General features: G+C 48.0%; 12 protein-coding genes across 12 annotated transcripts; 3 read left to right on the top strand and 9 right to left on the bottom strand.

Annotated features, from left to right (window-relative positions):
- Window positions 1–110: 110 nt before the first annotated feature.
- Window positions 111–878, bottom strand: N7478_009820 (alpha/beta hydrolase; the record flags this gene model as incomplete). Its single annotated transcript, XM_056926034.1, has 1 exon — window positions 111–878. One exon carries the CDS (start codon window positions 876–878, stop codon window positions 111–113), a length of 768 nt encoding a protein of 255 aa, XP_056775404.1.
- Window positions 879–1,516: 638 nt separating this feature from the next.
- On the top strand, window positions 1,517–2,332 carry N7478_009819 (putative oxidoreductase, short-chain dehydrogenase/reductase family; the record flags this gene model as incomplete). Its single annotated transcript, XM_056926033.1, has 2 exons — window positions 1,517–1,879; window positions 1,958–2,332. The coding sequence occupies 2 exons, from the start codon at window positions 1,517–1,519 to the stop codon at window positions 2,330–2,332; spliced, it is 738 nt and encodes a 245-aa protein (XP_056775403.1).
- Window positions 2,333–3,097: 765 nt separating this feature from the next.
- On the bottom strand, window positions 3,098–4,654 carry stm1 (uncharacterized protein; the record flags this gene model as incomplete). The annotated part of the gene is made up of 5 exons (XM_056926032.1): window positions 3,098–3,761; window positions 3,936–4,062; window positions 4,172–4,354; window positions 4,501–4,519; window positions 4,634–4,654. The coding sequence occupies 5 exons, from the start codon at window positions 4,652–4,654 to the stop codon at window positions 3,098–3,100; spliced, it is 1,014 nt and encodes a 337-aa protein (XP_056775402.1).
- A 606-nt stretch (window positions 4,655–5,260) lies between these two features.
- Window positions 5,261–6,871, bottom strand: N7478_009817 (bZIP transcription factor; the record flags this gene model as incomplete). Its single annotated transcript, XM_056926031.1, has 4 exons — window positions 5,261–5,550; window positions 5,656–6,138; window positions 6,208–6,424; window positions 6,686–6,871. The coding sequence occupies 4 exons, from the start codon at window positions 6,869–6,871 to the stop codon at window positions 5,261–5,263; spliced, it is 1,176 nt and encodes a 391-aa protein (XP_056775401.1).
- A 1,671-nt stretch (window positions 6,872–8,542) lies between these two features.
- On the top strand, window positions 8,543–9,941 carry pex19 (putative peroxisomal membrane protein receptor Pex19; the record flags this gene model as incomplete). The annotated part of the gene is made up of 3 exons (XM_056926030.1): window positions 8,543–8,756; window positions 8,860–9,746; window positions 9,819–9,941. 3 exons carry the CDS (start codon window positions 8,543–8,545, stop codon window positions 9,939–9,941), a joined length of 1,224 nt encoding a protein of 407 aa, XP_056775400.1.
- Window positions 9,942–10,189: 248 nt separating this feature from the next.
- Window positions 10,190–11,127, bottom strand: N7478_009815 (uncharacterized protein; the record flags this gene model as incomplete). The annotated part of the gene is made up of 2 exons (XM_056926029.1): window positions 10,190–10,383; window positions 10,446–11,127. The coding sequence occupies 2 exons, from the start codon at window positions 11,125–11,127 to the stop codon at window positions 10,190–10,192; spliced, it is 876 nt and encodes a 291-aa protein (XP_056775399.1).
- Window positions 11,128–12,265: 1,138 nt separating this feature from the next.
- midA (putative cell wall protein) lies at window positions 12,266–13,111 on the bottom strand (the record flags this gene model as incomplete). The annotated part of the gene is made up of 1 exon (XM_056926028.1): window positions 12,266–13,111. The coding sequence occupies one exon, from the start codon at window positions 13,109–13,111 to the stop codon at window positions 12,266–12,268; it is 846 nt and encodes a 281-aa protein (XP_056775398.1).
- A 2,250-nt stretch (window positions 13,112–15,361) lies between these two features.
- N7478_009813 (uncharacterized protein) lies at window positions 15,362–15,784 on the bottom strand (the record flags this gene model as incomplete). The annotated part of the gene is made up of 4 exons (XM_056926027.1): window positions 15,362–15,444; window positions 15,510–15,618; window positions 15,683–15,700; window positions 15,752–15,784. The coding sequence occupies 4 exons, from the start codon at window positions 15,782–15,784 to the stop codon at window positions 15,362–15,364; spliced, it is 243 nt and encodes an 80-aa protein (XP_056775397.1).
- Window positions 15,785–16,117: 333 nt separating this feature from the next.
- Window positions 16,118–18,184, top strand: N7478_009812 (Zn(II)2Cys6 transcription factor; the record flags this gene model as incomplete). The annotated part of the gene is made up of 2 exons (XM_056926026.1): window positions 16,118–16,724; window positions 16,803–18,184. 2 exons carry the CDS (start codon window positions 16,118–16,120, stop codon window positions 18,182–18,184), a joined length of 1,989 nt encoding a protein of 662 aa, XP_056775396.1.
- Window positions 18,185–18,689: 505 nt separating this feature from the next.
- On the bottom strand, window positions 18,690–20,270 carry N7478_009811 (cytochrome P450; the record flags this gene model as incomplete). Its single annotated transcript, XM_056926025.1, has 2 exons — window positions 18,690–19,698; window positions 19,774–20,270. 2 exons carry the CDS (start codon window positions 20,268–20,270, stop codon window positions 18,690–18,692), a joined length of 1,506 nt encoding a protein of 501 aa, XP_056775395.1.
- A 1,461-nt stretch (window positions 20,271–21,731) lies between these two features.
- Window positions 21,732–23,018, bottom strand: N7478_009810 (uncharacterized protein; the record flags this gene model as incomplete). Its single annotated transcript, XM_056926024.1, has 1 exon — window positions 21,732–23,018. The coding sequence occupies one exon, from the start codon at window positions 23,016–23,018 to the stop codon at window positions 21,732–21,734; it is 1,287 nt and encodes a 428-aa protein (XP_056775394.1).
- Window positions 23,019–24,374: 1,356 nt separating this feature from the next.
- Window positions 24,375–26,908, bottom strand: N7478_009809 (PDPK1 family serine/threonine-protein kinase; the record flags this gene model as incomplete). Its single annotated transcript, XM_056926023.1, has 2 exons — window positions 24,375–24,728; window positions 24,797–26,908. 2 exons carry the CDS (start codon window positions 26,906–26,908, stop codon window positions 24,375–24,377), a joined length of 2,466 nt encoding a protein of 821 aa, XP_056775393.1.

Here is a 26,908-nt window from a genome sequence, read left to right as displayed (position 1 = left end):
CTGATAGAGTTTGCTATAAGTGTATCTAGCCATCAACCGATCAATATTACATTCGGGTAGATTCTCCAAAACCCGATTTGATATAAATGCCTTTTAGTGTATACTATACTCTATTTAGTAACAGTAGAAACAATTCCCTCAATAATCCTCTGAAATTTCCCTGGTTTGCTCAAGAAAGGACAATGTCCCGAATCAATACTATCCGTAACAATCCCATCCCCACCCGCATCCACCGCATCCTTCACCATAGCCTTCTGCAAGGGTCCCAAAATTGCCTTATCCCTTAAACAAAACACATAAGCCAGAGGAAGATCCCTCCACGGCGCATGCCCAATCTTCCCCATAGCAACAGTCCAATGATGAGTAACGTTCTTCTTCGCCAGCTCCTCCGCCTCTCCCCGCTCAATATCATTGTAAAATGACTCCGGCGCGTTCTTAGCAAACACCACTTCGTCACTGTGCATGCCTAGATCAACTTCACTCTGTGCTCCGTGTCTAGCAAATATATCTTGAAGACTTTCACCAGGCACGATCAGCCACGCAGATAGATAGATAAGGGATACGACGCCACTACCTCCGAGTCTATCGGAGTATAAGTCCGGGGTGATTGCTTCTGAGGCGACGATGCCACCGTATGAATGTGCGAGGACAATTATTTTGTGGTTTGAGGCTATGAGATCTTTTGCTGCTGCGCGTACCGCATGCAAGTCATCTTTTAGGAGGCTTGTGGGTGGCTGCGAGTCATTGCAGCTTGGGAGGTGGGGGCAGCGGACTGTTAGTCCAGCTTGAGTGAGATGGTTGCCGAAATTCTTCCAGGCGGAGGGGAGGAAGTATGCACCGTGGATTATTAGGACTGCGACAGGTTTTTCAGATGCCATTTTTCTCGCTTTTTATTAGTGATGTGTATTCATTGTTCGGGTTTAAGTAGAGAGGGACTACCTGTGGAAGGACCAAGCCCCACTACGGTCGGCATCGAGTTGTATGTAGTAAAAGATCAGGATCGAGATCAGAATATTGCGCTAAGTTCCGCATCTTTGATTTATTCTATAATTTCTTGTGTGAATTATGACGCAGTGTCTAATCTATGGTGACTTATGGAAGCAAAAAGATAAGCAGAAGAAGAAATAGTAGTAGTAGTTAACTTGGAAGAGTAGTTTTAGAGAGGTTAGAGAAGAAGAGTAGTAGGCTGGGTGACGGTAGAGAGGCAGGTCGAGATGGAAAGAAAGAAAACGCTAGCCCAATGGATAGAATAAGCACGGACGAAGATGGTATAAATCCGTACGCTTAAACCGGAGTCATCGGGCCTCGCATAGTTAGACCGAGATCTTCACTTCTTATCCGAGATTGTAAAGCCGGGAGACTCATGGCTTTAAGAGCAATGTCCAGTATACCACAACAACAAGAATCTAGAATATAAAGGGACCATCTGCCATTCTCTAAATACTTCAATCAAATCAGAGCATCTTCAAAAATAATTACTTATTCATTGCTTCAAAGCAACACAATACAATCAACAATGTCTCTCTCCGGAAAAGTCGCCATAATCACCGGCTCCTCTAACGGAATCGGCAAAGCAGCAGCCCTCCGACTAGCCAGCGAAGGCGCAAACCTAGTAATAAACTATCGCTCCGACGCAAAAGCAGCCAACGATGTCGTCAATCAAATCGGGCCCGACCGTGCCCTAGCCATCCAAGCGGATGCATCAAAGCTCCCAGATCTAGATCGTCTAGTGAGCGAGACACTTGCCCGTTTCGGCAAAATAGACATCCTCATCCTAAACGCTGGACAACTCCCAATGAAGGATCTCGAAAATACTACAGAAGAAGACTTCGACTCTAGCTATAATCTTATGGTTAAGGGCCCGTATTTCCTAGCTCAGGTATGTATTATCCTCTATTACCTAAAATAGTCGAGTCCAGTCCATAACTTCTTTTTGCAACTCACTAACTGGTACCAGAAAGCTTCAAAACACATGCAACCTGGAAGTCGTATCATTTTCGTTTCTACAACCGTCACTGCGTTTTCCAGCGTCGCACCTTCATATCTTCTCTATGCTTCTGCGAAGGGCGCTGTTGAGCAGATGGCTCGTGTTGCGGCGAAAGATCTAGGTCGAAAGGGTATTCTGGTGAATACTGTTGCGCCGGGACCGACTATGACGGATCTTTTTACGGAGGGCAAGTCTGAGCAGTTGATTAAGACGCTGGCTGCGGCTAATCCGTTGAATCGGATTGGGGAGGCGGATGAGATTGCGGCTGTTATGGCTTTCTTGTCTGGGAAGGATAGTAGTTGGATGACTGGGCAGATTTTGAGGGTTAATGGTGGGATGGCATAGATTAGAATCATGATGTATAGTGTATATTTGTTTTGTATGAGTTCAATGATGAAAGATTTCGACACTATCAAACATTTCTTGCAGTAGATAATGATGTCTCTATCCAGGTGGTGCTCTTGGGCGTCTACGATAGGGTTAAGAGACGAAGGTTGGGAGATACGAGCCAGACATAGCTGATGGAGAGTCAAGACATTGGAAGAAAGCAGATTACAAGGGCCTTATTTGAATTTCAGTTCGTCCAATTCACGTTGGTTTGCATACATGTCAATAACAGCACGGTAGACACAAGAGCACAGCCTAGACAAAAGAAACCTTTCCGACCCCGACACAAAATACTGAAGGATCCGAGAGAAGGATAAGACAAATGCCAAAGGTTGTGACCATATTTTTAATCGCAACCCAGAACAAAAAAAAGGATTAAAAAACACAAACCGATTTCTTTCATTTCATTTCGACAGCCCTCAAAAGTCTCTGCGCACTCGACTTCTCCTCTCTCCACCATCCTTCCCACTATCACCCATTCTTTAAAGACCCTTATATCGTTAAAACACATAAAAGGGAAGTGGATCCACACTTAAAGCATCATCGTATGAATTCCATGGACCAGAGCATAAACATTTAGAATAGTACACTGGTACTGGCAAGAGAGACAAAGATAGCACGAGAGCGCAAATAAATCAAGGCTGGTTCTGGGTAGCACTTTCATTTTCCCATTATGTAGCGCAGCGGCGAAATAAGAGGGACGGGCGCTTGAGGAGAAGACATTTAGTTGCCGCCCAGGCTAGGGAAGTTCTTCTCGTCGACAGTAGGGCCGGCAGGGGCACGGGCACCACCACGGCCGCCGCGAGGAGCGGGAGCAGCACCACCACGGGGAGCGGCACCACCACGAGGAGCACGGTCACCACGGGGGGCACGGTCGCCACCACGAGCAGGACGGTCACCACGGGGAGCAGGACGGTCACCGCGGGGAGCACGGTCACCACGCTCGCCACCACGGCCACCACGGCCGCCACGGGGACGGTCACCGGAGGGGGGACCGGTGCGAGGCTGCTCGACGAAGCGCATGTCGACATCGAGGAGGTTCTTCTCCTTGCGCTGCTTCTGGCGCTGGGTCTTCTCAGCGGTAGGGGCGATGTAGCTGACGTTCTCGTCACCGCGCTTCAGCTCAGTAGCGGTAGCCCACTTCTTGTCACCGGCGGCGCCCTCGTTGGCGGCACGGACGGGCTTGGCAGCCAGAGACTCACGGGCGGCCTTCTCGGCGAGGTAGTCGGTGAAAGACTTGGACTTATCGGCCTCCTCGGCATCCTCAGCGGGAGTCTGGGGGTCCTTCTCGTCCTCCTTGGCGATGTTCTCGCCAACACGCTCGTCGTCCCAGGTCTTTTCGCCGGACTCGGCGCCCCAGCCCTGCTGGACCTGCTTGCGAGTATCGCTAGATGGATATATACGTTAGTTATACTGTAATGGAGACCATCGTCTGGCTACCACACTCTTGTCGTCGAGAGCAAATACTTGATATAAAGTTGCGATGCTTTTTTGGAAGATTTGCGTGTGGTGCCGAGGATGATGAATTCGTATCATTAGAAAAGATAAAAGGTTCGCTTACGTCTGGCCAGTGCGGGACTGACGGTCACCGCGGGGACCACGGTTGCCACGAGGGCGGGCGGGCTGCTCGGCCTCGTCGGTAGGCTTGGAGCGGTTGTTGGTGCGACCGGCGTTACGGTCACGGTAGGCTGAAGAGTGGCGAACTTCCGTTAGCTTCCAGGTCTTCAATATCAAGCTTTCCCCACATTTACATAGCTCGGTCGGGTTTTTCGGATGGGTTGATATCAAATCACATACCAGCGTCGTTGCCAGCGTTCACACGGCCACCACGGCGGCCAGCGTTCTCAGCGCGGGGAGCGGCAGCTCCGGCAGCGGGAGCCTCCTTGGGGGCATCACGCTTGCCAACACGGGCAGCTGGTCGGTCGACAGCCCGGGCGGGAGGGGCAGGGGGTCTGTTGGGGTCGAGCTCGGGATCATTGCCTAGAAAAGTGGGAAAAAAGGAACATTAGTTTGTTGAAACGGGATAGGAAGCTTGGAGATGCTAGTGGGATGGAGGGGGCGAATCCCGAATTGCCCAGAATTGGTGATTGAAGGAGTAAGGTACGAAGTGGGGGAAAATCACATACCAAGAAGCTCATAGAGGTTCTATTTCGACGGAAGAAAAGAGACACGAATATGTTAGCCACGGCGCCCGCAATAAAGGTCCAATTGTGCCCAAAGCTGGAGCTGCGCTCTTCCTTTCGACCACTTTCAGCGTACCTTGGACCGGACGTCCACCATGACGCCTGGGTGTTGCGGAGTCCTTCCGGCGGGGAAGGCGCTCGACGATCAACGAGTTTTGTAGATTAAGGTGAGCACAAGGCAGAACCTCAGCAGATCCGGCCTGTTAGATTGATGGTGATAGAGAGGGTGTTGTCTTAGGAAGGGAAGGTTGAGGGTTTGTGGTGCAGCACGAATCCGGTTAGGCGCGATTTACTAAGCGAATCAGGCTAGGGCTTAGGGTATCATGGCGTCACTAGATGGCATCATACATTCTCCCCCTCTAGATTTACAAGAATGGCTGAAAACATCTTGAGATTTTTCAGTTTTACACTGCTTTTTTGTTTGATAAATATATATTCTCAATGTGTCATGTACAATCCGACGGTATCAAAATATCACAACATAATACTATTCACAAAATCCCACTCAAAACGCCTGGCAATGCTCGAATAAAGAACTTTTGGAGGAGCCATTCAATGTAACCCAACCAGATCTCTCGATACTTTTTTTTTTCTGTCTCTTTGGACGTGTCTCTTTTCTTTGTTTGTCTCAATAAGGAAAATATATCCAATAGTTCCGATGGAACAATCAAAGAAAGAAAGGAGCAACCCAAGAATGCGTCGCTCAATTGCGAGGGTTGCCTTGTTCGTAATTGAACGGCGTAGGGAAGTGCATACTCGCACTGAGGCCGAACGGATCATTATCTAGCATCGGTTCATACTGGCCCAGCAATTGATTCGCATTTCCGAAATCTCCGGGCCCTCCGTCCCCGCCGGGAGGGGGATTGAAGCCGGACAAATTATGGGAGCCGGAGGCAACTGACTGCGGCGTGAACCCGGCTACACCATAGGGAGGATTAACAGAGCCGTCTTGATCTTCGTCTACCATGTCGGCTTGAGCATCGTACTCTTGTTCTGCATAATCGAGTTAGCCACTTTCATTCCGGTGTTTTGAATATGTTTTTTTGTATTTTTTTCTTGATCGGTCTGATATAAAGAGACCTCGAGCTATGAACATACCTAGTTGGTCATAATGTTTTTGGAATGGAGAAGGGTAATATGTTGCGGCAACCCGCTGCTGTTGCCCTCGAGGAAGTCGTGATTTCGAATCATTTGGATCTGTCTGTGGCATACTAATGGCTGGTGGCGACGTTTGATTATTGAAAGCCCTAGGCTGAGGCAGCAACTGTGGACGTCCAGTTCCTTGCTGATCGACACCAACGGGTGAAATGCCACCCTGGAAGCCAAAGCCAGGCGACTTGGCATGCGACGGTGAGGATACATGAGAAGTAGGTGTAGCCTGGAACTGTGGCGAGGGCACGGCATAGGCACCTTCACGCTGACCCAGTGCAAACGCATCTGGCTTTGAAGCGATGCCAGGGTGCCTTTGGACGGGACGAGGCGCCCCGGGACCTGGGGCCGGCTTGGCTGGCATGGGGTTAGCCTTGGGCTGGGCCCCAGGAGCCCCAGTCTTCAGCCTTAACTCGGCTTGAACATCGATGCCTATATTGGGAATTATGAATTAGCGGTGAGTTTCTTGGTGATATAGATAGGGCTGCTTGTAAGATGTACCTTTCTCCAATAAGATTCGCTCCAGTAGGGAGTTCTTATACCGCAGCATTAAGCATTCATCGGCGGCGCTGCGATGGCTCTGCTGTAGGCTTTGTAGGGACTCCTCATTGCGTTTGATAGTTGTCTCCAGCTGTCGGATGTATTCTGTACGACGTTCACGAAAGGCAGCTTGAGCCTGTCTATTTCGCTGCTTCCTTTCCTCGGAAGTGGCGTATATCTGGGAACAAGGGTTAATAATAGACACCTAAAGATAAGGAAAAGGACCGAGCTGATGCATGGCCCCGAGTATTGGAAGCAAAGATAAGAAAAAAGGTCGATCGCAAAATATGACAAAGCCAATCAAATAAAAAACAAAAAGAATTTTTTAATATGATAAAGCAAGACAGAAAATAAAAATAGAAAATAAAAAAAAGGAAGAATATATCAAGAATGCGGGGCCCCGGATTATTGCATCAGCCAGGAAAAAGATGTTACGTACAGGTTTTCGACCACCCTTTCGTTTCTGAGTCTGCGCAGGGTCTTGGGTCAAGGCTTCGACTTCAGGATCTGGCGTTGACACATTCGAACTGATCGAGCCGTCCGGTAAGGGTTCGGACTTGGGTACAACAGGGTCCATGACCATGTCATTGTGCTCAGGATTGGAAGCCTCGACCATAGAGACCATTGGAATAAGGACCTGCCACCCCCAGTCCTTTCGAAGATTGTCTTACTTAACGGAAATCACGTCTTCACCGTGCTTGTCCTCCGCAACACGGACCAACCGCAGGGTTATTCTTTTCTCCCGCCGGACCACCTTAGGGATCGACTAAGAGGGGCAACAAGGCCGAAAAATCAGATGCGATCAAGAAACAAACGCTGGAACCGCGCGGCTCGGCGGAAGGGAACGGACGAGTAAGAGGCAAGAGAGTGACATAAAAGAAATTGAAATTATGAGAAAGGAAGAGTCAGAGGAGATAAACGGAGCGGGGGAGAAGAAGAAGTGTGAGTAAAGCAATTGACTAAACGAATAATAATATTGTTTCGGGGTCAGACGAGAGGGGCCTCGCCTAGAGTTTCGACTTTTTTCTTTTTCTTTTTTCTTTTTTTCTTTTTCTTCGATCGCGTCTCTTTAGTTTTTTTTTAATTTTTTAATTTTTCCCTTTCTTTTTTCGCCTTCGTAACCACGAATGGCTGTGACGGCACGGGGTCCACTAAGAGTCCCCAGCGTGGTTGGGAGCCAAGTCGCAAAGTCCTAGTGGTTGCCCATGCGTACAAGAGTGGATTTTTTGCCTTGTGGGGAAAAGCAGAGATTTTTCATTAAAAGAGGGAGAAAAGGAAGGCCAAAGAAGAAATGGAAAGGATACCCCAACAAGTCAATTCCACGAGAAGAAAAAAAGACTCCCTAACATACGATGTAGTACTACATACATCTACAACAAGTCCTGCCTCTATGTACTTTGTACTGGATATCAGAACTGTCAGTGAAAAATTCAATGCCGATACCGGGGTGAGCCGTCAGTCATGTGCCTCGGGGCTTTCCGCCTACGCCCATTCCAGCTCACCGCGGGGGCTTTTCAGGGGCAAATCATTTTCATTCCAGAAAACAAGGACTTCGTTACGCCCCAGAGGCATGCCACCCAGGGTCGCTTTGAGGCTTTTAGCCTAACCAGGCGCTAAAATCGGCAGGTCAAAGGAGAAATCCGAAAGAAGCATTGACCCCTTTTGTTTTTTTTGTTCAGATCACGCGGCGGACCATTTCTTGGCCCCTTGTGAACACTAGGCTGGGCATGATGCAATGCTAGCCACGTTACTCCCTACTGATTCTCCGCCTAGTGTCGTGTAGTTGGCCCGATTGGTACAGGTTTACGGAGTAGACGGATGTAGAAGGCTGCAATTATTGCCTGTTATTATTGCCTGTTCCCAATGGTCTGGGCACCTCGTGTAGAACTTGAAACTCTAGACCATTGGGAGTCCGCGGAGATAGTCTGCAAGTGAGTGACATCCAATGAATACTACTACATGTATGGTCAATATGGAGTAGATCAAATCGATCTCAAACGTCATTCAATCTGAAGACATCATTTTCGTAGATTGAATATTCTGAACATTTACTCTATACCCCTACATACATTCATACATAGATTTCATAGAGCATTCCTTCCAACGTACAATGTATGCAATTGCAATCCAGACGGGCTCGGCGATCGGCATTTCGGTTCCCCGCCAAAAACCAAAGTCACATGCTACAAATTATCTCCCCGGTTATCACAACATAGTATAGCCCAAACAAGCATCATTTCGTGTTCGTCCATGTCATCCTTCTATTCCTAGCCATCCAGCAAAAGCAAAGACGACAATGGCAAACGTCTCTGGCCCCGACCACCAACACAAGGATGTCACCCCTCCTCCTGCTGTGGCCCCAACCCCCGCCTCGGCTGAGCAACCCACCGCGCAAGCACTTACAGAACCCCCGCAGAAACAAAATGATCAGCCAGCACCTACAGCTGCATCTGCAGCTCACAATGACAATGACGATGACGACGAGGACTCAGACCTAGATGATCTCGATGGTACGCTATACCTGACATCACATACCCCCGCAAAGTCCCAAATTTCCCCGCTTCGGTCTGTTCGATGGAAAGAAACTAATTCGATGCTTTCATTATACCACAGACGTGCTTGATGACTTCTCTAAACCAAAGCCTGCTCCCGTGCAGCCTGCGCTGGCTCAAGATGCCCCACCAGCAGCGGGCGACTTCGACGAAGATGCCTTCTTGAAACAGCTAGAAGCCGATATGGCAAACATGATGTCCCCCGGCGCGTTCCCAGGCGGGACAGGGACAGCATCCGATCTAAACCTCCAATCATCCGTTGAACAAGGCGCAGATGCATTCGCTAAACAGCTAGAAGAAAGCGGGATTCCACCAGGTGACTTCTTGAAACAGCTTCTAGCGGACGTGATGGCCGAGGAGGGCGGTGATAGCAGTGGCGCTGCTGCTGCTGCTGCGGCAGCCGCACTAGCAGGTGCGGGTGCAGGATCAGAACAACTAGCACCTAGCGCTAGCGCTAGCTCCAGTTCCAAAGATGCGCCCGCACCTATATCTGGCTCAGCGAAGCAAACCGATGACGAACAACCAGAGTCCTTTAATGATGCGATTCAACGCACAATGGAGCGCATGAAGCAATCGGGTGATCGGGCGACGGAGGCAGCTTCTACAGACGACGGGTTATCGGATGATATGGTTGCGCAGCTGCTTAAAGCTATGGAGGCTGGTGCGGCGGGCGCAGGTGATGAGGGGGATCTAACGAAGATGTTCATGGGGATGATGGAACAGCTTTCTAATAAGGAGATGCTGTATGAGCCTATGAAGGAGTTAGATGGAAAGTTTGGACCATGGCTCGAGAAGAATAAGACCGAGGGAAAGGTTTCGCTTGAAGATATGACGAGGTATGAGGCGCAGGCAAAGGTTGTGAAGCAGATTGTGGAGAAGTTCGAGGAGAAGACGTATTCGGACGATGATGCTAAGTGTCGGGAGTATGTGTGGGAGCGTATGCAGGAGGTAAGTTTTAACTCTGGTTGTTGTGGTTGTGTTTGTGCTTAGAGTGGAAAACTAACTGCTATCTCATTCCAGATGCAAGCTGCTGGTAGTCCGCCGGAGGAACTTATTTCAAATCCACTTATGGAGGAGGCTTTAGGAGGAGGTGCCGCTGCAGCTGCAGGCGCTGGAGGCGTCCCTGATTGCCCACAGCAATGAACATTTATAACTTGAAAGATTTGAGCGGATTGAAAGTTGGAAAGGGATTCCGATTCCGAGCATTTTGAAAGATACATATCCATCGGCTTGCTTTGTACTGTATATTTACACACGTCGATACCCTCAAGTGATTATTTACTCCGATGTATCCACTGATTGGATCAAAACATCCCAACCCATCCATAACCCATAACGCCACCCATGCAATACAAACGCTCAGTAAAAGTAATCATCCACACTGATAAAACTCACGACATATCCATATCCTGACCCTGGCCCTGATTCTGATTCTTATACCCAATCGCAGAATCAGGCAGCGTATTGAAAATATCATCATACTCATCATCACTAAACGAGCCATTCTCCATATCCTCCTGCATAGCTCTCTCCATCGCCTCCTCCTGCATGACAAAATCGTCCAAAGCCCGGAGTTCAGTCTCATCTGTATAAACCATTATTACATGGCTTCCAACATCGACGAAAGGAAAAAAAAGTATAACCTACCAGGAATCATCTCATCCACATCCTCAGGATCCTGCACAACCATATCGCGCGCCATACTCTCCTCCCACCGCCTCTTATCAGCGAGATAATCCGCATGCATCATCTGTTCGCCCCTTGCTTCGAACCGTCCCTCATCGCGCTCACTCCGCACCTTATTCAGGAACATCTTCCGTGTTTTCGAGCGCGTAAGCCCATTCGAGCTCTTCATTGGATTAGAGACTTGTGACGCGTAGCGGTCTGCGAATTTGCTGTTTCGCGTTGAAGGAGACGGAGAGGGTGACTTTGCGACTTGGTAGGGATGAGGCGAGAAGAAGAATGGTGTAGTTGGGGCTGCTGTTGTGGCGAATATGGGGGAGGAGTGATGTTGGCGTTGTTGGACCGGGCGTTCATTGTTATAATTGACATTATCATTATGATTATGATTAAATGTTGGAGTTTGGTTATTTAAGGAGAAGGCGACTGGGGAAAATGCGTTGAAGTTCGAGTTCGAGTTTTCTTCTGTGCCCGTTGGCTTGGGTTGGGTTTGGATTGATCCCGGTCCGGCGCGTGTTGGAGATTCCATCGTCCATGGACATGGAGGTGTGGGTATGTTTGTACTTCTTTGACCTAGAGGCGATGGGCGCACGGGTGTATAGTGGCCTGTTTGGCGGAATGGTGTGGAGGGGGATTGTGTTGCGAACATAGTGAGGTTGGAGTGGGTTTCCGTGGTTCTGGTTCTGGTTCTGGTTCGTGATTCGGATATGGAAGTGTGTTGTGGTTTGACCAAGTCCGGGTTGATTTGTTTTGGGTTGAATATTGAGGTTGGGGAAGGTCCACTTTTGATCGCGATTGACTGTATTGTATGGTTTGATTGTGGAAACTGGATCCGAGCAAAAGTTTGAATTGGACCTGGGTGTTTGTGACTTTTAATGGGGATGGGGGAGGGCGCGGTTGGGATCGCGACGCGCATTCCGCACCACGTGAAATGGCGCGTTGGTTGGCACATCGGATCGCCCAGCCTCCACTCGCTAACGGATGTAGATCTCTTGATAACTTTGATATGATGAGATCGTTCTTATCACTGATTGTTTGATATATTCTTATTTATGGTTGTTATGACTATATTATGGGACTAGTACATGGTTTAGATTTTGGTGATGAGAATATGGCTTCGTGAGAGCTGGCAAGTACATAAATGGCTTGGATTATGATTCTCAATGCCGCATTCCTACATCACGGGCTGGTATTTCTCTTAAGACACGCAAGGATTGAAAGTTGATGCCCTGTTGGCTACTTTGAGGGAAGGTATGTAGATGAGGTTGTTTTCAAGATAACTTTTGACAATTTCAGTACCTAGAAAAAAATACACACTCCATAGGTAGGAAAGATTTATTAAGTAACAGGATATATGATGAAGCCCAGGAAAAAGAATCAAGCGCATCGTTATGGGGAATCAAACGAGGCCAATCCCAGATGAGAGGGCTGGGGTATTGGAAATTGCGCAAGGACTGAAGTGTGAGGTGTGCGATCACCTAAAGGAGTGACGAGGTTGCTGAGGATAACGCTCAAAGGAGTGCAAATGTAGTGGACTCCATGACGCCGAAAAGGAGTGAAGAGGCATATCTGCCAAAGTAGAAAATGGAAATCCGCAACCAAATAGAAAATAAAGAAAGAAAAGTAATCGTGACCTTCGCCTGCCCTGCCCATTGCGCCGCAGAAATTGCATGGTGATCATACACTGAATTTGTACACTTTCAAGTTTGAACCGCTCGTTGTATTCTGACCATATGACTGGAACAGAAAACTTCGAGAAAAAGGAAATGGTTCTACCCATTTTCGTCTTAAAAGTTCGATGCGGCATTGACAGGGCCAGGGTTGTGGTATTGGTCCAGTGTGTTCTTGAAGGGAGTACCGCCGCCTGGGCTGGGGGCCTTCTCACGTGGGCCGGCACCAACAGCGGTGCCGCCCATGAGGTCAGCGTCCTCGTCACCGAAAGCCTCATTGCGCTTCTTCTGGATGCGCCAGAAAACAACACCAATGGCACCGAGGATGATGGCGCCACCGACACCAACAACGACACCGATAATGATCTTCTTGTCCGAGGATGAAAGACCACTGCTTGAAGAAGAACCCTTGTTGTCGGTACCGAGACTAGCAGCGTCGGTAGAGCTAGACAGACCAGTAGAGGTCACCACATTGGCAAGGGTGGTGTGGCTCAGAGTTTCGTATGAGGTATAGGTCTCGGTGACAGGAGTCGGGGTGGTGGAGGTGGTCGACGAGGTAGAAGTGGTCTTCTTGTCATCGGCAGAAGTTGTTGCGGCAGCTTCACTGGAGGAGCTAGACGAGGTAGCCTCGGCGCTGGTTTTCGCAGGCTCGGATGAAGAGGAAGAAGAGCTGGTGGATGAAGGCTCCTCGCTAGTGGTGGTGGTGGTGGTGGTAGAGGTACTGGAGCTGGAAGTGGATGTCGGGGTAGGAGTCTCTGATTCGGACTCTGATGTAGACGAAGATGTCGAAGATGTAGCATCGGGAGTGGCCGAGGTGGCAGCGTCAGCCGAAGAAACACTAGATGAATCGGTGTTGCCGGTAACATCGGAGATCAGATCGGAACTATCCCGCTTCTGATCCTGAGCCGCGACCGCGGCCAGGAGCAGAGCGTGGAGGAGAAACGAGAGTTTGGAGAGACGCATTTTGTCCTTCTATCAGCCAGTGAGTCGAAGGAGTGATGCAGAAGAATCAACGAAGGTGGGTTGAGATGTTTAAAAAACGAATGAAAGCGAATGACTGTGTGGGAGAGGGGAGAAGAAAAAGGGAAAGGGGAAAGAAACAGTGAACACAAGGTCGCTTTGGCGCTAAACTCGATAGGGCCCCCCAGACCGGCCCTAGTTTCAAATCTTGGTAATTTTGGAAATTTGCGAAATCTCGGAAAGTGCCAAGGTAATTTTGGCAGCCACAACAGCGGGTCAATGCGAGTCCAGACAGAGTCAGCTGCGGTAATTTTGGTTCTTCACTGGTATTTAGGCATCCAGCACATCGACGTTACAGTAGGATGTGGATATTGATTGACTCGAATTAACGGCAATGATGTTTATTTATATATTCATGGATTTGATCTACGCTCGAGGTTTCTTCATTCTATGGAATAATTTGTTCATCTCCCTCCTGTTCTTCTTACACTTCCCCCCCAGCCATTGTGGAATGCGAATATTGATATTTGCATTCGCGTCCTCCCAACCCATAATCGGATCATTGGCTCCACGGGATCCACCCCTCGCCGATGACCCATATTTAGTAGTAACGCCTGCATTGACTACTTTTTGTACATGTCACCGGTCTATTTCCTATTTTCTATTTACTCATTATTGCCAATTTTACAATCATATATCTCCTACTCTCCTATACATATTAGACATAAACAGACGTTCGTCATCGAATTATCCTTTCTTTATAAAGTTTACAGTTATTCCAAACGATTAAGCCAACGTCAAGTGCTTTTCTTATGATGATGGGCCATGCACGGCGGGCCATCTCAGCGGCAATTCAGGATCACACTCCTCCGTAATGTATCCAATTTTAACATTTCAAGTTCTTTCAAAACTTTCAGGGTAACAGGCTCTAATGCAGGGTTTTCAGGGACCAAAATGTTTGTGTACGGGGGGCCTCCATAGCCCTGTCACCCGTCCACAATGACTCGAGGCTTTCATTACACAACGGCCTCCCAGACCCGAACAGAATCTTGCTAAGCTAAGTCTAGACTCTTCCAGTGATTATGCCGCTCCCCCACGTCTCCCTTCCGACGGATCACAGGCCCAGGGCGTTTGGCTATTCAGCGCCACACGACCTGCCAGGTCCAACTGTGGATTAGCGACCGGCTGTGCCGGCTTTGTTGCTCCGAGCACCCCAGGGATGCGTAAACAGTAAACAAGCACGGAGTAAATACCGTTTCATCCAAAGACGATCTTAACCGTCAAAGAGTTCAGGCGCGCTAACTGGGGATTGGGGTCTGATCTTTTTTAGGGTTTACAGCTCATGATGACAGCACAGCCATGATCATGATCGACAGAAGGAAGAAGGATGGCAGGGCTGGACAAAGAACATCTGAAGTCACTGTAGTATTTACGTCGCATGATTACGGGCTGGCCTCTTCATAATCCACAGCGGAGCACCAATCTGGACAGGTGCACTGGCTGCACAATATGCACCCGCCTCTTCCACTATTGGGATTCATCTAGATAGACTCATGCCGCATGAAAGCTCGTCATAGGGGTCTCTGTTTTTTTTTACAAAGTAGTGGCTGAGACATGTGATTGGTAAAATGAAGATTACACAGATGTGGGATTCAATGCCACTTTGATGAACTACTTACCCTGTGACGTACATTATTCTAAGTATCCAAAATGATGCCTGGGTTCCAAGGTTGTACAATAATCTCCATTACTAAGATATGGGCGCTGCCAGTGGAGTTCTTATCAGTATCAAAACACAAGATTGTATGCGGCTTTTAATTTGATTTGTGCAGGCCACTGAGTCTTTAACTGGGCCAATCTAAGACGTTTTATGTTTTGCTAGGCGCTTAGATTGCGCGTCCATATATGCTTGCATATGCCCATTTTTAGACCTGATTTGCAGGAGCGCTCAATACAGCTATGAAAACGCTGACAGCAGAAATCCGACACCAAAGGGAAATGATAATTGACGTGATTCGGGAAGTTCGCGTTTGTTTAGGATAAATGGACGATACAGGTTCCGGGGAGCCCCGAATGCATCCATGCTTTCAAAAGTCAAGATATGAAGATATGGTTCGAATATGAGCTGATAGAATCTCAATTCTTGATGAAGATCGGGAATCAAGCTCATTAAAATGAGGAAGAGGTGGCAAAATTCGAATTTGCGGGTATAATGCAGGTATAAAGAGGAAAAACGCCGGGCGGAAATGGAAATCACAGCTTATTCGGAGGTTTTCCCTTCGCCTGATCCTGCAATTCCTCCTTGAAAAACTTTATAAACCGGTTGAGTTGGTTTCCTGAGGGTTCCGCGTCAGTTATGCTCTGCCAGCCCGCGCATCATGAACAGCCTGGGAAATTATACCATCTGATATGGATGTGCGGCTCTCCTCCATCGGTACGCCATGGCGAAAGTATTGAACACGTTGGTAAACACGGCCGACCATGCCGTGCCAAACCGGACTCTGCAAGAGCTGGACGGGGTTAGGATGCGGTGTCATGGGACAAGGGACGGATCACGGATCACGGATCACATACTCGGTTGATCAAAGCGCGCTATGATGATTAGCAAGAAAGCTTCCTCTGATGGATAAATAGAGTACTCACCTCTAAATGAGCAAGTCCGAAAGCTTTCCACATTTTGCTGATTGGGACCAAAAACTGGTGCGGAGGCAAAGAGAGCAGATTGAGGGGATCTGGAGAAATTATGATCTGGATCCTTAGTAAGCCCCGCACCAACGCCCCATCATTCACTGACACATTCCTTCCACTTCTCGATCATGCTCTGGTGACAATTCCAGTGATGCTTTGTGGCTCCATTTTTGATTCTTACAGTATCGCTTTTAGAAAACGATGACCGAGCCGTTCTCCCTACCGAAACCCGTCGATTTCTGACCGCGCCATGGCGAGTTGCCAAGCACCTCCAAGTGGCTAGTCTTGTTCTATACCGATTCTACGATTAAATCTCCGAACATGACAAAAGGCTGCTATACGTGTCGCCGCCGCCGCATTATTTGCGATAATGGCCAGCCTACCTGTCGGAAATGCCAAGATGCGGGGAAAGAATGCCTGGGGTACCAGAAACCTTTGGTTTGGGTTAAGGGTGGAGTGGCTAGTCGTGGTAAAATGATGGGTCGGAGTTTTGATGAGCCCAAGAAACCTTCTGGTGGAGGAAAGTGTCAAGGTAAAGGGGCAGCGACGTCAATATCAGCGAAAGCGAGGCCGGTCCAAAGAGCAGAAGAACCGGAGCCGTCACATAGCGGCTTGAATTTTTCTATGCCTGCATCCTCGTCCGAGACAGATTCATCACCGAGCTCTGGAGCCCAGCATAGTCCGGAGACGGATTGGATTCAAGAAGTACTGGATGCAGGAAATATGGAGCCGGTAAACTTTGGGCCTTCTTTTGGATTTGTCGAGGAAGAGGTGGACATGGACACATCCGATCGGCCAGACGAACGAAGTACTGCGATGGTGCATGCTCCACAGGCCACACCGATCGAGTACATGCCAACACCGTGGGGCTTGGTTGATCCTTTGCTCAAAGATTTCAATCAAACTTCAAGATTATATTTACATCATTGTATGTTCAAATGCTCCATTCACGATCTCCTTATACTTTGTCTTCCCGGTGCATGATAACTAACACCAGTGCTACTAGACCATGAATACATGACGAATGATTTTCTGATCTATCCCCAGCTCAAGAACCCCTGGCGAGATATCATATCATTAGTCGGTCACTCGCCTCTTCTCGGTAATGCATTGTTGGCAATGGGAGCATTGCATTTTTCACTTATCTCTAATTCGGACTCCTCTATCATGCCTTGGTCATCTCAAAATCCTCTGACCACTAATACCCCGTTGGCACAACAAGACATTGAGAACATGATTGTCTCCACAAGCTCCCAACAATTGACCTCGAAATCATACCGTCATTACCTAGAATTTAAGCAACGCACGCTTAATCAACTGTCAAAAGATCTTCTGAATCCTGTGATGGCTAAAGACGACATTACCTTGGCAGCAATTGTTGTCCTCGCTCTTCTTGACCTATTCGAATCTGGCAGTGGGGCCTGGAGCTATCACATCGAAGGCGCAAAGAAGCTTTTAAGAAGTAGACCCGAAAATACACTGGGCTCAGGGATTCTCCAGGGACTAGAGGCAGTTGCCATCGATGCCTGTTTAATTATGGAGATTATGGGATCTACGCTGGCACGCCCAGGTGCCCTCTCTCAACCGTTTTACCCTCAAACCATGGGTCCAGCCATGCTAAAGCGTCTCGAAGAAACATCATGGGTCGGCTGCCCAGCCTATCTCCTTGAAGTTATTTTCTTCGTCCACACTCTTTGGTATCCAGATTCCGACCTCGCAGCCGCAGCTCCCCAACCCACCACTCTCGGAATATCCATGCAACAAGGCCAGCCCCTCTCCCGCGAATCATACATGCAGCTCCTTCAGGGGATCCGCTCTTTTGACCCCGTTGCCTGGGCACAAGAAATGCAAACTTATTTCCACCTTGACGACCTCTCCTCACGCATAGCGCTTGCAAGCGCCTACCAAGCCGGCGTCTACCTTTACACAAGTCGCGTTCTCTCAAAAGCCAGAGACGGATACTCACCGTCCTGGAACGACACAAACCTCCCCTCAGATCACTCCCAAGCCGCTCATGACCTAATCACCCGTATCTGTTCCGTCCCCATATCAGATCCCCATTTCAAGTGCCTCATATGGCCTACTTTCATTGCTGGAGCGGAATGCCGCCGTCTCTCACAGCGCTCTCTCATTCTTGAGAAACTTGCTGCTCTCTACCAAGCTGTTACAAGTATCAACGTCCGCAATGCGGCGTGGGTTCTCAGACTCATGTGGCAGAAACAGGACCTCAAGCGACATGAGCGTGAAAATGTCCCCGTTGGTCTTGTTGATGGACTTCTTCCAAGTGGAGTCCTCGAACAGGATGATCATGGTGATGAAACTTTTGATTCTTCGTTCGATTGGGTGGATGAGCTGGACGCATCTCGCCTTGATTGGTTGTTTATTTGATTCCACTTTATGACAGTCTATATCTGAACTATGGGGATCCCAGTTCCTCATCTTTCTATTTTTATGACTTATATAATTTTCTGTACATGATCTTCGATTTTTATGATACATATTAATGAATCCGAGTTGAACCACTATATATCCTCTGTAAAGATATCTACCATTATGAGATAGTGAAAGTGTAACTATCATTTTACATATGAGCAACAACGGAAATTATCCGTCATCAGCTATAGATCTTGCTGGACACATTCGTATACAAGGCATGAAGAGAGGAAGAAGAAGAAGGAAACCCATAGTAAAGGCTGGGGTCTCTTTAAGTTATTCAGAAGAGACCCAGATCATGTGAGTCCAAATGATCTATCAGGACACCCATATAGGTGTCTGATAGATCTCACAACTAGATCCTTGCAAGATCGCCTGACAACAGAAAACTTCAAATTTTATATACTAGTATTACTAAGTAGTCGCTCAATCAAACAACTTGAAATCACCTCGAAATCCCTCATTTCACATTAACCCTCTTCTTTACCCTAGCTGGCATCCCAAGATGCGGATGCCCCGTAACCTGCCCAACATGCAAAGTCTGATATGCCTGCGTCCCAAAAACGCTCGGCGAATCCTCCGGATAACAAATCTCAATATCCAAATCCCTAACCGTCATAGCCAAAATAGCCCTCAACTCCACCTGCGCAAGCTCCTGCCCAATACAATTTCTCGGACCAAGCTCAAACGGTCTCCATGTATTCTTCTGTACATGCAAAGGCTCGCCCTCCTTCGCAAACCATCGTTCAGGAATAACCTCTTCGGGTCTAGGAAAATATTTCGGGTCTCGCTGAACAGCGAACGAAACTCCAAAAATCATCATTCCGTCCGTTGGAAATTTCTGACCTGTCTCTGGATGCGTGAGGAAGTGGTCTTTTTGTCCCTCTCGAATTGTTCCGACGGGTGGGAAAATTCGAAGAACTTCTTTGATAAACGCTATTGTGTAGGGGAGTTTATTTAGTAGGACTGGATCACAGGCTATTTGTGCTCTTGCGGTTGAGGTATCGGTTCCAAATACTGAGTCATGTTCTTCTCGCATTTTGGCAAGAACATCTGGATTTTTGTGTAGCAGGTAATAGGCGTATGCCATTCCTGATGCGGTAGTATCGTGACCTGCTAGGAGGAAGACTTTTATTTGGGAAACGACCGTGTCGATGAATTCTTGGTCGATTTGTGCTTTTTGGGACGTTGAAGATGATTGCTCTGTTAGGTATGCTTTTGAGGCGAGGGAGATGATTGTTTTGTATTCTGGATTTTCGCCGTTAAGTTGTTTTTGGACTTCGGATTCGATGTGTGGTGTCAGGATGTCTTTCATGATTTTGTTGTTGCGTTTCATTCGGTATGGGCGGAGGGGGTTTAAGCCGTTGATTAGGTGGTCGGGTGCATTACTTATCCATAATAGATTGATTTGTTTAATCAATGTTTCGAAGAGTATGTTTCGAGATGACTGTGCGTGGAAGCGAACGTTACTGTGTTGTGTGGTTAGTTGGTACTTTCTGCCAGATGGACAGCTAGACCATGTTGATGAGAGAATTTGAACATACCACACAGCTCGTCCGATAATATCAATCGTGCATAATGTCGCTTTCTCTTCAAGTCGAATGATATCCCCAGACTCAGCGCTCTCCTTAAGATAGTCTAAAAAGACATCAATCTCTTCCAGAAAAGCCGGAACAAGCGATAAAATGTTCTTATAAGAGAAGGCAGGATTAAAAATGCCACGCCATCGTTTCCATTCCGCTCCTGATAGAGTCAAGATATCCTTTAGGTCCGTGAAAGGCTTGAATTCAGCTAGTAGATGGGGGTGTTTGGGCAGGGAAGGCTCCTGGGTAAACGCCGCCATCATGTCGGGATTGAAAACTGTGAGCATGGGAGGTGAGATTGGCCACATATCGAGATACATTATTCCTGGAACTTCTAGTTCAGGATACTCTTTTGCCATGATAAATGGTAGGTATCCGCCGTTCAGGCCTGGGGGATATTTTGCCATTGCTTTCCCGACGGCGAGAAGATGTCCGAATATGAAGGAGTGAGGGAGCATTGGCTGAACGATGGTCAGAAGGAATACCTAGGAATAAGACTTATATTCATGGGATTAAATTTGAACTTACAACGCCATGGTCACGAGCTGCAGAGCGAAATAGTGAACGTACTTGGTATAGGCGATAGAAGAATCGTAATAGGACTGCTAGGAGGAGAGTGCCAATGGCCCTCCCCACCGTTAGAGAAAGGAACATGTTTTTTTATTATTTTTGTTTTGTTTTGTTTTGATAGCAGTGGTTTAAGCGTAAGTTTAGAGAAGTGAAATTTAAAGAACTGGAATAGGGGGGTGGAACGGTGACGTTTAAGAACCCTGGAGCTCAATTTCCAAGATCCAATAGATCCCTCTTCGTGATGACTTGAAAACGCGAACGATTGGCTAGCGCGTATAAGTTCAGTTTCGCCCCCAACACGAACACGGGAATGAAGGCCAACTCACCGATAAAGGACGATATATGGGCTATTATTATCCATCCACGAGGTTGATAGTTCCCAGGGCTTAGTGGCTTCGATTTACTTCGTAAGGGAGAGATTTCATTGGTTATTGATCCTTTTCCGAGGGGGATTCCTGGACAGGCGTCCAACCTGATGCCGGATTTGTGTAAAGATCGACACGGCCAACCTTGGAAGTAAGTGAATGCGAGATTTGACCCACTTTTGGCCCATGCGCGGGGTTAACGCTCCAGGGCTTGAGAGTCCTTGAGATAAAGATCTTTGTAGGTAGGGGAGGTCGGCCGGCGGGTATGTTTGTATATTTAGACGTTTACTTAGTTTGACCTACTCTCGGATATAGACCAATCAGATGATTAGTCTAAGAGTAGGCTCTCTACATGTACGTGGTATAGCTCTCTATCTCTTCTTCCCTTTTCTTTAATGTTGTTATTCGTTGTTTTTGCACCCTTTCTCCATTCCGGTAGAAACGTAGGCACCCCATCACAAGATCAAGCTTGAGGACCTGCTCGGCACTCTGTCTCGTTGTACTATTGGACATGAGGAACCTGGCAAGCCGCTCGGTCGAATACTATCAAGGAAGAAGATCTTGACTAAAGGGTCTCAGGAAGGGGCGAGTGATGAGTGTGCTTGGGTTTCAATGTGGTTGTTCAATTTTATTTCGAGGAGGAGTTTGTTTCTTTTCCCTTCCCGGTTTGCCCTTGCTCATATAGGATTCATGTTTGGTGATTTGATTTGATTCATGTTTTTATGGTTCCAGCACAGCTTACTGTGGAGTTCGAGTTCGTTATTTCTTATTGATATCTTTTTCTCGGTGATACTCTAATTGGCAACCTCGAGATCCTTAATACCCACACGTAATCATATACCCTTTACCCACGCAGATTCATAATAATCATATTTCCGTTACCCAGTCCTGTCTATATACAGTTGTACACTATGTAAGTACATACCTACAATCTACACATGTTTCAACCAATCCATGCATGTGGAAGTTACATACGAACTTTGATCAATTACAAAGCTCGATAACCACCCACATCACCGTTGTCTTCACCTCGCCTCCCACCTTTTCCATGACTCTGCGACTGGCCTTGTTGATTTGAGCAACCTCAGCATGCACCCAAGCAGTAGTCTTCTGCCGCAGCTTCTCATCCATAAACTCAAGCCGGTCAGCTCCAAACACCCCATTAGAATCCATACCGCGCCGCATCACTTCCTTGGACAAGGAAAGTGCAAGACCCTTTCCTCGGTGCTCAGGCTCAACATGCAAAGTGGCAATAGGCCCATCAACACCCAGAAAAGCCCACGCAACAGGCAATTCATCCTCTTCACCATCGCCACGCGTAGCAGACTGCGTGTCACAATAGATCGCGACACCAGGTATAGACAACAGCTGCGCCTTGGATCTAGGAATATTCGTCCGGCTCTGCACAAGATCCAAATGCGCCTCTAATACGCCTACTCGTCCCTTCCGATCATGAAACCGATAGCCATTCGGCAAAGGGATCTCAGCCCCACCATCCCGCATGGTAAACACCTCCCTCGGGAAATAGAACTTGCTATACGGCGGGTTATCATACCGGTGAACCTTCAGCCCAGGCAACGGCACCAACTTTTCACTCGGCGCAACCACGTCATCAGGGTGCGGGAAAACCCCCGACTGCAAGAGTAGCGTAAACAGCCCTGTATGCAGGGTCCCAATAAGAAACGCCCGAGGATCCGGTGCCGGGATCAACGGTACCCCATTTGGCGATTGCATCGCGGCTGACTTCTTCGTAAGGTCAGGTGGCAGGGAAGCTAGGTACCCTGGCAACAGGTTGGTCTTGATATAGGCGAGGAGAGCCAATAGTTGCTCACGGGCCAGGTCCAGAAAAGCAGGAGAAGCCGAGTGGAGTGTAGCTACCGTATAATTGGGACCGGGACTGGCGTTATTGTTGCTTTCCGTCGCGCTGGGACTGGACCCGTCACTCGGGGTGGTGACAGTGACAGGCGGAGCTGAAACGATCGGCTGGATTGATGTGTGCTCCGCTTCAAGGCTGGAGTATAGGATGATCTGAGTCTCGCGGCCGCGGAAGAGATCCACTCGCGCAGCCAGCCATGGTGTGTCAGGGGATGGGGATGTCGATGGGGAGAATGTGGCTAAGATCTTGGCGGTGGGAGCTGGATAGGCGATTCCATGTTGAATACGACGCAGGAGTGCGGACGAAAGTGGTAAATGAGATGCTAGAAGAGGCAATATTGTGGTGGCCTTGTCATCGTGCTCATAAATCACAGGGATATGGGTATCGGCACCCATTGACGTTTTTTTCTTTTCTTTTTCTTTTTTTTTTTTTCCTTAATTTTGATTCGGGCGATGATAATTCCCGGGAACTTGGTTACGGAGAACTGGATATCACACTACTCGTGACCCTGATGATCGGGACCTTTAGCTTAGCCCATGAAATAAACTTGGGAAACTATTGAAGGTTGTGGATAAAAGGTGGAATTGACAGGTTGACATACGGGTAAGAAGGTCCAGTGAGTCACTTGGGCGGGTCGCGTCAAGTGGAGTAAACATGACTCTGACCCTGGCTAAACCTAGGTAGTAGTATCCCAATACAGGCCTATTTCCCCTCTTCAGTAGGTAGCAATACGGAGCACATATTAAAGCCTTCTACGATTGGGACAATATTTAGTTATTTGAACGGATAGCCGGGTATATCAATTTTTGAATTCTGGCACAATGAAACAAAAAAAAAGTGGCCTGTCATGAGATGAAGATGGGAAGAAAAAGTGTGTATAAGAAGAGAAGAGAAGGAAAGAGAAGAGTAAGAAAGGAAAGATGAAAAAAAGAGGATGAAAAAGTCACAGAGAAGCGTCCAGCTCAAGAGACGGGGTGAAGAAGAGAAGATGGTATATAAGGAGAAACTCGCAGAGCGTAAAGCGGGAGGAGACAAAGAAGAAGGTTCGGCAAAGAAAGAAAGACAATCAAAACCAGTTCCAGGTCCGATTTTTTTGGTAAGGAAATTCTTTGGAGGGATGGATAAAATGGAGGAACGGATTGATTCGCTGTAGCTGGAAGTGCTAGACAGTAATCGATATCTCAGAAAGGAGTATTCCATAAAGATCGCCGGACATAAAAGAAATGAACACAAGGCCATGGGCGGAGGTTCGACAGTATGCATCAGATCAAATCGGGGATATATAACAGAGGACGCAAAGATATGGGGGATTGAACGGGAAACAGGATGAATATTTGATCAGGCGACGCAATGATAGAGGGAAAAAGGTACGCACGCTCCTCTCCAGATCTAAATGCAGAAACATGCTTCAACACAAACAAACACGCTTGTCACTGTAATATGCAAAAGAAAGAAGACAACCAATATGCAAAAGAGACATTCGTCTTCCTTGCGCACCTCATCGTAGGAGGTGTAGAAGAATAAAACCGATCGGAGATCGAGCTCCGGAGATCTAAATCCATGCATGAAAGAGGACTGATAGATCGGATAGGTGGAGCGATGAACCAATAGAACCAAAGGGTCAACCACCGAGTGAATATAGCCATATCGATGATTATGGTGCTACAGTAGGATATGCCCGAGTATTCGGAGCAAATTGGGAAAATTCGAAGCAGGGAAATGTGCCATCTCACAAGCAAAACGTATTGACCTTAGAAAACAGCAGCGAGTCCGTTCTTAGAATGACGTCGGCTAAACCGCTTCTTCCCCTTAACTGATTCGGTATCTGCCTGGTGTTTCACCAATGTGTTTCGTCCAGGTGGGGGGTTGGCATTGTTTTCATTCTGAAGTTCAGAACTACGGTCGAGAGTATTGGCATGACTGGAGAATCCAGACGAGATGTCTCGGAAGGCGTCTTCGGCGGAGTAAGGCCCGGGGGTTTGTTGATTCAAAGCCATCTCACGAGCGCGATCTAGTGAATCCAGCCATTCTTGTGCTGATACGGCCGCAGTTCCAATATTGCTTGATGATGGTTTGGGATCCTCAAAGACATAATGCTTATCTCTCTGTGGTTGAAGTCAGTACCAAGGAAAAAAATAAAAATAAAAAAACACTAAACGAGATATCTGCTTACCGTATCAACAATCCATGATGAGTGTCCCTTGGCATCAGTGGTGCTCCTCCAGTGTGTCCCAGGGGCAAGAAGCGAGATCTCAAGCTTTGCCTTCTTTTCGTCACCGCCAGATGCGGCTAAAATGATTCTCGCAGACGATGTAATCATCACTAGTCGCTGGCGCTTCTTGGTCGCTGAGCTCGAGAAGAAACGCGAGAACTTCTTGGGGGCCTCAGCTTCACTGTTACCATTCGGGCTGTGTGATGCATGTGAAGACAATACGACCATATTTCCTAACTTAAGAATACGTTCGTTCGATCTGCTCAACACTGGTGACCACTCAATGTCAAGCTGACTTGGAGGAGGTAACTCCGTCACCACCCTGGGGAGGGCCCGGGAGCTAGAATTTGGTGTATTGGAAGGAGCTGTCGAAATCGTTGGAGGGAAGCTTTCATTGTTATCACCACCAAGTTTGATGGGTTCACGCGGAGGTGGCTGATAAGCCTTCAAACGTGGAGCTTTCTGCTTCCACATATCAGTTCCCCAAGTAACGCCATCAAAGAACTCGTGATTCTTGATGTGCTCAATCTGAAGTCGTCGGGCGGGGTCAAGCACAAGAAGACGCTCGACAAGATCGCGGGCAACAGGAGGGAATCCAATTGGAAACTCATATTCTAGCCCAACAATCTTTTGGAATGTTTGGTACTCGTTGCCCGCTTTGAAAGGGGGCCGACCGGCCAATAATTGGTAAATGATACAGCCGAATGCCCACAGATCGCTTGCCTTACAAGCATTCTTATCTGTCAATAATTCGGGACTGACGTATTCTGCGGTGCCAACAAAAGAGCTAGCTCGTTCTTCCTGTGGGAGTTCTGTGGAATCCATGTTCGGGATTGAGCTTGTGCTCTCGCTGGGTCGAGTGGTTTTGAGGATCTTTGCTGTGCCGAAATCGGTGATCTTGACGTGCATCTGATGGTCCAGTAACACATTCTCTGGTTTCAAATCTCGATGAATCACACCACGCTTGTGCATATAGTCTATCGTGTCGAGAATCTGGGCCCCATAAAATTTGGTACACTCTTCATCAAAAGTAGACATCCGCTTGAGAACACCGAGAAGTTCACCTCCTTTGCACAGGTCCAACACAAAGTATAATGAGCGCTCATCTTGAAAAGTGTAGTAGAGCCGCACAATACCCGGGTGTTCAGTTAGGCGGTTCAAGGTATCCTTCTCAATATTGACGTATTTGACCTTCTTTTCCTTGATTATATGGCGCTTGTCTAGGATCTTGATCGCAAATTCCTTCAACGATTGTCGGTCTGTCGCAAATACCACTGTGCTGTATGATCCTTCTCCTAGAGTACTGCCAAACGAGAAATCACGAACGCCTTTCTTGATAAATCGAGATACTGTCTTTCCGTTGGCGTCCACCTCTTGCCTTACCGAAACCGCGGCGCCCCGCTCTTGCCAGTCGTCACTGCTGGGTGCTGGGCCGTTCTCCATACCGTAGGGAGTTCGAGACATTTGTTGTTGCGTGCTTCCTCGGGCGTGTGCTCTGGACGGTTGCCGCATTACAGCCGGCCCATTGGTCGGAATCTGAGCTGTTCGGTAGGAACGATCACTGTGAGAATTGTCTCGCACGGGCACACCCGCTTGCATTACTTGGCCAGAGCCGCGGACGTCTTTTCGGGAATGGGAGGTTGAGGTTGATGATGCGCCGGAATCGGTTCGCATGCGATAGGAATTATCTCGGGGAAGGACGGAGGAGGCGGAACCGTTGGTGTACACGGAGGAAAGGGGGCGGTTCGTGTTCGGTGGAGTTGAGTGTGAGATGGCCGAATATGGTTGGTATTGACTAGATGATGGTGGAAGGTCGGGAAAGGGATAGACAACAGATGAACGGCTGTCGGTATATGATGATGGGGCCTCGAGAGGTGCAGGAGGGAAAGCTGTAGGCGATTCATCATTCGGCGCGGTGTTTTGTGGATGTGTTGATACCGAACCGTCCGGTTGACCGGCTGGATTGGACTTCATCGACCCAGCGGTCGCGTCCTCTGATTGAAGGGGCGAATCGTCTGGATTTGCTATCCGAAGCCCTCCCAATGACTGGGATAGACTTAAATCCCCATTCAT

This window comes from Penicillium angulare, assembly GCF_028827245.1.
Source record: "Penicillium angulare strain IBT 27051 chromosome Unknown utg000007l_segment0_segment0, whole genome shotgun sequence".
NCBI classification, from domain to species: domain Eukaryota; kingdom Fungi; phylum Ascomycota; class Eurotiomycetes; order Eurotiales; family Aspergillaceae; genus Penicillium; species Penicillium angulare.
The sequence above is the reverse complement of the archived record's forward strand: the minus strand, read 5'-3'. Positions and strand labels throughout refer to the sequence as shown.